This window comes from Prosopis cineraria, unplaced genomic scaffold (genome assembly GCF_029017545.1).
Source record: "Prosopis cineraria cultivar Desert tree isolate PC_DT_omini unplaced genomic scaffold, ASM2901754v1 PC1355, whole genome shotgun sequence".
NCBI lineage: Eukaryota > Viridiplantae > Streptophyta > Magnoliopsida > Fabales > Fabaceae > Prosopis > Prosopis cineraria.
The window spans coordinates 12,492-21,674 of record NW_026556680.1 but is presented as its reverse complement, the minus strand read 5'-3'; the positions used below and the strand labels follow the sequence as shown (position 1 = coordinate 21,674).

Below are 9,183 nucleotides of genomic sequence, written 5' to 3'. Positions count from 1 at the left end.
TATGCCTTAATAACTCTCTATATTATTTTAGCAATAAGTACTTGCTCCATTGAGTTAAAATTTCCTTTTAAGCCTATTGTCAAATCATTTTCAAACCATTCAATGGAATTTCTTGACCCATAATCACTTGTCTAATAATTCTCAGCATCAATATATAGATTTATTATATACATACATATATTAAAACCCATATTCCACTAGGAATCAATTTAATCTCAAATAAAATTCAAGTCCACACCATCCTCTCTTTGCTTGTTAGTCTGAAAATTTCAGCTTGCTCAATCCCTTCCTTCTCTATTTGAACACATACAGCAGAAGAACAACAATGACAAATCACAATCTCCACCATTTAAAAAACACACACGAATCAGACAAGAGGAAAAAATCAGAATTACTTATAGCAAATCAGCCACAGCAGAGCACATGAAAAAGAACCTGGTGATGCCAAAAATGGAGGGAGAGGGGAAAGAAGGACTTGATGCTCCAAGCTACGGCAGCTCAAACAGAGGGAGGAGAGGAGGAAAAGTTCACGGTGAAGAATAGGGGAGGGAGAAACCCGACACACGCAATAAATAGGCAATAAATAAAAGCAGTTGGCCCATAATCTTTACAGACGAATAAACAGGTAATAAATAAATTTCATTTATATATCTTGCTATTATTTCTAAAATTATTTCACCAGATGAAAAGGAACACATCCTTGATAAGCAAGGCAAAGTTTTGAAAGAAATTTATCTACAAGTATCAATTAATTTTAGACATATATAGTACTTGCTCTATTAAAAGAAGACATTTTTTGAGAAGTTAAATATTAAAAAATGTAAGATATTTTTAATCTTTTAAGGTAAAATTAATTTTTTTTAAAAGTGCCCCTTATTGAATATATTATTTATATTTATTTTTGAGTGAAACACCTATTAAATAAAAATAAATAAAAAGATAAAATTATTTTAAAGATAAATAATTATTTTATTAAAAAATAAAATTTAATTAAAAATGTGTTTTATATTTTAACGAAGGCTGTATATACCTGCAATAGGCAGGTTAATTTGCCATCCCGACATGGAGCATGACGACCTTCTTTTTGCCACTTTTCGTCCCCCAAGGCATTTATTACATTCGCAAGAGCCAATAAACCGTTGTCGATATGAAAGCCTAAACCCAAAAAATACGTTAGTGAAATATCAACAATTAACAATTTAAAGCAAGAACTTTCATGCACATATAACTCAACAACTATTTCAAACTCTTAAATTTTTTTTTTTGGATAACATATCGTTTATGAACTTGACATATTTTAACATTTACTCTAAAGCTTCTACAAAAGAATGTTGATATGGACTTATTTGCAGTGGCAGACGTTGGGGTGAGGGGTGCAAAAGCACCCCCTCACTTTAGAAAAAATTATAAGCGGAGCATGTAAAGTTTACAATTTGACACCCCATATTTTAATATTTTCCTCCTTTTAAACTAAATAAAAAATATTTAGCTTTAAAAACATATTAAATATATAATATTTTAATAATTTAAATAAGATATGAAGAGCATGTTTATAATAAAATATCATTTCAACTTATTCAATATATTTTTTAAAAATGAAAAATGATGATAAATTTATTTATACTATTATAATTTTAATCCTAGCATAATTATTACTATTTTTTAAAAATTATTAATTTTTTATTAAATTACTCTGCACCCCCTAACTAAACGTCCTAGCTCTGCCACTGATTATTTAAACATATCAAAAAAACTTTCTAACCTTAAACTTTTATCTTGCTTTGTTTAATTTATTTGATGATTGGGTATGGTTCAAGTGTGGATGAGATCAACCTAGTCAAAAAAGTTAGAATTTATTTGGTTTGGTTTATTTGTTTCATTTTAGTTTTGTGCATTTTGTATTTAAAAACAAAAATCTGCACTTGCACTTTTGTCATGCATACATTCATATTGATCTTACCTTGTTATATCATGAGTCTAGGCATACATTGAGGACAATGCATGATTTAAGTATGGAAGAAAGACATAAATATTTTGTTTTGTTTTGTTTTGCTTTGTGTTTTCAATTTTTTTTGAAAATATACAAAAAATAAAACTCTTTGGTTTGTCTTATTTGAGGTTACTTAAATAACTTAGCTCTTTGAATGGATATTTTAATTCTTAAGATATGATAGTTTTAAGGATTGAATAAGTATGAAATGAGTACTTTTTTTACATTGAATTAATGGATAAGAGTGGCACATTACCTCTTATGGGGAGGAGCCAAACACTCTTGTGTGTGTTTAATTTTTTTTTTTCAGTGATGATACCCTCTAGAACTTCTCTCAATTCTTACAAGAGACCCCCTTCCATTCATTTCTCTCTTCTTAAATTAAACACCGCCTTTTAAAGTAGAAAAAATATGCATTTAAATTTGTAGTTATCCGTTCAATTTTTCAGAGAAATATATATAATATCATTTCAGTTCAGTTCATTATCACCCTATTTTCTCCAAGCTCCAACCATTAAAATGTTTTCTTTTATTTCCGTTGATTAATATAAATTCATACGGGAATAAATCAGAATAAAAAATAGATATCATTGATTCACATATTGATGCTATACCAAAAAACGAGAATAATTTTTTCATAAAAATCATTTGCCATCAAGATCAAGACTGAGTAAATATTTATCGGATATTCTTCTTTTATTCAATTCATTATTTATATTTTCCCCGACATTATTTATTAATATTTAACCGTTGATGCCATATATCTAGTAAAATAATCTTACAGTTATAACAATATATGCAGTTAGCCCGGCTTATAAAATATAAAATAATAATAACAAAGATTAAATGCTTATCTAGGTAATTCTCAAAAGCATATTCACATATATATACTTTTACCAAATCTAACAAATTATTAAATCCTTCAAATTGGATTTTTGCTAAACGTAAATTAAAAATCAAATACACACTAAGCATTTTGTTGAGAAATAGATAAATGACTAAACTAATTAATCAAATGATCGAAATGCCCATAGTAGTCTGAACAATTTGAATTAGAGTTACTTTTGAAAATAAAGGGCATCCAGCCATATCTGCATTATTAGTTAAAGAGAACCTACTGTTATATATGTATATTTCTTTTATTGCGAAAAAAAAGGTGATTATTGAAGTATCACAAAAAGTGGCCAGTAAGTTACCTGCAATATCCAGAACAAATCCACTGGTATTTACAAATTCTTCTCTATGTTCAATTTTTTCTCGTCATTTTGTACTATTTTGTATTTTATATATAAATTCATATCAATGAAAGAGTGGCGGGCGGAGATCAGAGAGTGAAGTTAATTGAGAGCAGAATGGAGTCATGGAAGTTGGAAGAAGGAGTGACGACCTCCAATGGCGGCAGCAACAGCAGTGGAGGTTGGTCACCAGCCGTAAAAAGCTTATTACAAAAAGTGAGTAAGATATTTAAGAAATAGATAAGTAACAGTATATATTATATCAATTAATAACAATTAAAAGTAACGGCAAGGAGGTTGAACAGGTGATTGCAGAACTGATGGGGACGTACTTCCTAATATTCGCTGGATGTGGGGTGTTGACAGTAGAGAAAATATACGGATCAGTGACATTCCCAGGGATTGCAGTGACATGGGGATTGACAGTGTCAGCTTTGATTTATGCTCTTTCTCATGTCTCTGGTGCTCATTTCAATCCTGCTGTTACCATTGCCCTCACCCTCTTCCGCCTCTTCCCCTGTTGGAAGCAGGTATATATACCTGTGTTGTTTCTGCTTCATTCATGTTGTTCATTCCCTTGCGACTTCTGCATTCTTATTCACGTCCATCTTGATCAATATAATTTACACAGGCTACATTATATGTCGTGGCTCAGTTTGTGGGGGCTCTTCTTGCTAGCCTCACCTTGGTGGCACTCTTTGATGTTACGCCACAAGCTTATTTTGGAACCCTGCCCATTGGGTCTCACCTGCAGTCATTTGGTGTTGAAATCATCATCACCTCTCTCCTCGTGTTTGTCATCTGTGGGGTTAATACTGATCCCAGAGCGGTTTGTATCTATCAAAACCTCGCCCTACTTCATGCCTTCTCTTGCCTTGCTCTCCTCAATTCATTGTTTGTTCCATATTTCTCTTGCAGAAAGGTGGGTTCGAAGGAGTTGCTGTTGGAATGACAATCATGTTGAATGTTTTTATTGCCGGGTAAATTACTTTAGATGCATGCTCTCAACGTCTATTATTGTATAAAAGCAGTAATAATGATTTGGGAGAATTTCAATAAAGGACCCTTGACTAAACTTATTTACAATCAAAGCCCCTAAATTTCACTGCATTCCAAAGATACTAAAATGACAAAATTGCTCCTCCTTTAAAGTAATATCAGAACTCCCCTACTTTACTTGTTAATTGTCCTACTTCACTCATTCGTTTACTTATAGAATGTTGTTAATTGTTCTACTTAACTTATTTTCATTTTAGGTGTTTAAATCATCTTAAGACAACTTATTATTTAATATACTTGATATTATTCATTTACTTGAGGATTATTGTTAATTTTTCCATTTCACTTGTTCATTACCTTACTTTACTTATTCATTGCTAGGTATTCACTTGATTTCATTCTAGAAAAATAAAAAAGTAAAGTAAAGCAATTAACAATATTTGATAAGTGAATGAACAAGTGAAGTAAGTCAATTAACAAGTGAAATAAGGAAGTCCTGATATTAATTTAAATAAAGAGCAATTTTGTCATTTTTTTAAAAAAAAATTTAATATCAAATCAGTACCTCTGGACTACAGTAAAATTTTAAAAATTTAAGGGTTTTGAATGTAATTAAGTATGGTCAAAAGTCCTTTATTGAAATTCTCCCTAATGATTATTACTATTATAGAAAATATTAAAAGAAATATTTTATAGGAGTGAAATGTACTTCTGTCTTTTGCACGAGTGTCTGAGGATTCGATTCTGAACCCTCTATATCTCAAGAGAAAGTAATCTTTGTTGTAGTCGGATGATATTACCTAATAACTAGCATATTTGTGTTTGGCTATGTAGGCCAGTATCGGGAGCATCGATGAACCCAGCAAGGAGTGTAGCGCCGGCAATAGTGAAGAGCGTTTACAAGGGAATTTGGGTTTACATTGCGGGTCCAATAGTTGGAGCCATGGTTGGAGCATTCATTTATCACCTCCTCAGATCCAATCCTGATCCAACCCCACTCCCTCAAAACTAAACCTTAATGTATCCGTTTTTTATTTTGTTCGTATCATTATTATCGTAGGCATTATTCTCAATTGTTAATTTTAATTTTAAACTTCACAAATAAAAATATATATCAGATCCACAACCACAATTAACATTCCAAATAAAAGAAAATTTAGATCCACATTTCAAAACAAGTAAACAAATCAAAATTGATTTTTTAAAAAAAAAAAAAGCCAAAGAGGATGAAGCTTTGGCGGACACCCATCAATGCATTTGATTGTCGCAGGGGAATAAGAGAAGTAAAGGATGAAGGCAGAGCCGTAAGCATTGATGCTGGGAGGAGCCAGTAAATGAATCAAGCCTTCCTTGAGTTCATCTGGTACAGAACCAACAACTTTACCCTTGTAATAATTCATTGAACCAGACAACCAATCATCAGAAGCATCGGATCGACCACAGCATTCTGTTGCAGTTTACTTCTATACAGCTCTCGAGCTCGGTGTAAAAACTAAAAGACTTCATCCCCACCTTTGGTCTTCATGGCAAGTACCACTTGTTCCAAAAGTAAGTAATTATCAGCTAACAAAAAGACTCTTCCAGGTTTACCGCTTTCAAATATGTTTTCTCCTCTGCCAAGTAACCATCTTACAATATTCATAGAAAAGTTTTATGTTTCACGAATTACAACAGGCAACCACCTTTATTCATTTGTTTGAGTAGCTGATTCATCATCATTTAGGTTCTAGAGCATAGGAGCCAAAATAAAATTGGCTCATTCCCCAAGGCATTTATTGACAATGTCAAGACTAAGGAAACAAAAGAAAGCTGCTTGCAACTCATGTCCCCAAGGCATTATATGTTTTATTTAATTAGGCATGCTAGAGATGCTAAGTTTTAAATATTAATAAAGAGTCCCGAACTCCCTCACTATAGTTTATCTGGATGTAAAGATATAAACGAATTAGAATAACAAGTGTTTGATTAATAGAATATGCAAACTATAAAGTAGTAAAAATTAAAAAGCTAAAGACGATGCTAAAAACTATTTGAATTAAAAGTGCAATGGGCCTTAGTGATTGATTATTTTTTGGTGGTTCTCTCTGTGACCTTCTCTTTCTTTTATACTAGTTTATTTGAGACAATTACTCCCACGGAGCTTGGAGCTGGTTCATGAAGTATTGGGGATTTAATAGGTACAGCCTGCAGGATTCATGGCATGATCTTCCTATTTGCAATGTGTATGAGTTAACTACCAACTATAACGACCATAATCTTGCAACATTTAGGGCTTGTTAAGAACACGATCTATCATGAGGCAACGATCTAGATAAAGATTCTAAGTCTTAAGGGATTCATAGACCCAAATTTATTTAGTCAAGTTATTCCATCATGATCTAGGCCATCCCTGTTGTTGGATCACTTACTCGAATTGACTTTTCAGTTACTCGGCCCATTTTCTGCTATATTCATGGTAAATGACATTTCAATTTTAGCCCAAAGAATGCCCCCCGTGTGCTAGTAGATGGTAACTATAAGCCACATGGCACATTTGAAAAGGGATTGAAACATCGTTTCATTTCTATGCACCTTCTTATCAATATAAATTTCCCCCTTCCTTTTATTAGTCTTTCTTGTTTATTTTGCCATTTCTTGACCCTAAAGCATATGCTCTTTGATGCTTTTGCTTCTTGTTCAACAATGGCTTCTTCTTCTACTACTACCAATTTTGATGATGTTCCAACCAATGCTCCTACAACGACCTTACCTGAATCTCTAGCCACGACCTGAAATCCCATCGGCCTTTTAGGAGAACCTGCTATGGTAAGTACTTTGTCTCTAACTCGTATTTTTCTTAGTTTGAGTTTTTAGTGTAATGTTATTTCTTTCATTTTCTTAGGAAGTTTCAACATTTCAACCATGCATCAATTTCTGGTAAGATTCTTTCCTTAGGTCAAATACTTGTGTTTTTAAGGATTAATGCTGATTGCATTTTACCCTTTTTCTTCAACGCTTCTCCCTAGAGCTTTCGCTTGGCCAATCAGAGTGACATAAGGCTTTTGTCTACATTCTGGATTTGTCAAAAGTAGTAGGACCTACCTAGCCGAACTTGTAGTCCCTAACCTCAATTCGTAACCTTATATTGGCTCAAGCGACCTTACCCTTCACTAAATCTAGCTGGAGGAAGCTTCGCAACTGGCCCCAGTCTCCTCATGCCTAGACTAAATGGGTTAAGCACTTGAAACCAACCTTTGAAATGCCATGGAAGGAAATTGGTCTTTTATAACCTAATCCATCTTTTACAAGTTAATGTTGATATCTGTTAGATGCCCTATTGAGCTTCTTGGCTCCTAGTTGCAACGCCTTCTTCTTTGAGTAAAGCCCCATGACCATCACACTTTTAAACAGTTTCATGTTTTTGGGGTTGCGGATTATCAGGGAAGAGAATTTCTTTACTATCCTTGAGAAGCATGAATCATACGTTACACTCAGATCATGGAGTTATTCTTAGAGAAGTCCGTAAATGAGCCTGTAACCCTTATAGAGCACCTGGTTTTTATCTAGATTTTGTTGAGTCAGTAGATCCGAGCCCCAGAAGGAGGAATGCATGTGCAATTTCCTTTAAGGATGCCCCGATCCCTTCTTTGAAGCAATTAACTAGCTCTAGGCATTATGTTTCTTTGTTGTATTTATGATGGTATGAGGGAGTTTGTGTAAAAAAGGAACTTCAGCAATTTCTATGATCCTGTTTAGTTTCTAAGGTCATGGACCACTACCTATTTCTCAAAGATTTATTAGGAACCTTTCCCCTAAGATCTAAGCGTCTCCCATCCTTTCACCTACCTATTGGGCGTGCATATGCTGAATGAAGAAATAGACATATTCAAAATTCTTCTACCAACAGAGTTGGTCCTTGCAGCGGTCTCTAAAGACCTTTAATGTTTCAGGCTGTTGCCTTCCCATATGGTATAACTTTTTGGTGGAGAAGAAAAATAAACCTACCACTCTTCTAAGAGATGAGACCATCCTCTCGGCCACTACACTCAAGAAGATGTGGCTTCCTTACACTTGTTCATCCTCTAAAACTTTGAAGGTGTTTGTGAAGTCATATCATCCTCAACTGGTGGCAGGCCAGTTTGGATTTAACCAGTGTATCCCTTACGATCTATCTCCTCAAGTTCACATGGAGTTGATGGATAAAGACTCTATCACTTGGGTGGCTACACTACTACAAAAATTACCTTTTGGAGTGCTTTTATGAAAAAGTACTATGAAATTTAAGTATGGAACCTATGAGAGCACTTTTGCTAAAAAGTGCTCCCATAAGGAAGTCTTTAGTAGCACCCTATTAATAGAGCTTAATAGAGAGGATGCTAAAGGCACCAATTAATTTTTTTTTTAAATTAAAACCATTAAGAGCGCTCCTAAAATGTTAGTATTTCAAAATGCTCTTTTAATGAGCGCTTTGAAATAATAAACCTTTTGGAGCGTTCTTTGAAAGAGCGCTCTAAAAAGTAAAATAAAAAATATAAAAAAAATTTCAACCTTTAAGAGTGCTCTATAAAAGAGTGCTCCTAAAGGGTGATATTTTGAAGCGCTCTTTAAAAGGATGTTCTTAAAGGTCAATAAAAAAAATTGGCAATCTTACTTATTTTCTCATCGTGTGGTCATTTTTCATTTTCTTTCTTTGCTCTTCTCTCTCTCAGTGAACCCCAATTATGCAGCACGAGAACTCCCTATACCCGACGCCGGCACTGAACTAGAATGACACAGCATGTCATCGCCGTCACCCAACCTCGCCAAAAGAAACAAATCGACGTGTGTTGATCTGTTTTTTGCTGTCGATCTATTCATTCTCACCGTCTATTTGTTCTTCATTGTCCCAGCACAACGTTGCCGAATCTGACTGAAGGACGTAGGCCATCGCACGTTGCCACTTAAGTTGCTTGAAGTACTCTGGCCGCCGCACGTTGCTCC

The 9,183-nt window shown here is 33.9% G+C and overlaps 1 protein-coding gene across 1 annotated transcript; it reads left to right on the top strand.

Annotated features, from left to right (window-relative positions):
• Positions 1–3,321: 3,321 nt before the first annotated feature.
• Positions 3,322–5,236, top strand: LOC129299934 (probable aquaporin NIP-type). The gene is made up of 5 exons (XM_054938432.1): positions 3,322–3,441; positions 3,531–3,755; positions 3,857–4,054; positions 4,144–4,205; positions 5,059–5,236. Exons 1-5 carry the CDS (start codon positions 3,343–3,345, stop codon positions 5,234–5,236), a joined length of 762 nt encoding a protein of 253 aa, XP_054794407.1. The 5' UTR covers positions 3,322–3,342.
• The last annotated feature ends 3,947 nt before the right edge of the window (positions 5,237–9,183 follow it).

Coding starts and splice junctions, on each gene's coding strand:
- LOC129299934 (XM_054938432.1), top strand. CDS start 3,343: ATGGAGTCATGGAAGTTGGAAGAAGGAGTGACGACCTCCAATGGCGGC. Junction 3,442..3,530: donor TAAAAAGCTTATTACAAAAA/GTGAGTAAGATA, acceptor GAGGTTGAACAG/GTGATTGCAGAACTGATGGG. Junction 4,206..5,058: donor TTGAATGTTTTTATTGCCGG/GTAAATTACTTT, acceptor TTGGCTATGTAG/GCCAGTATCGGGAGCATCGA.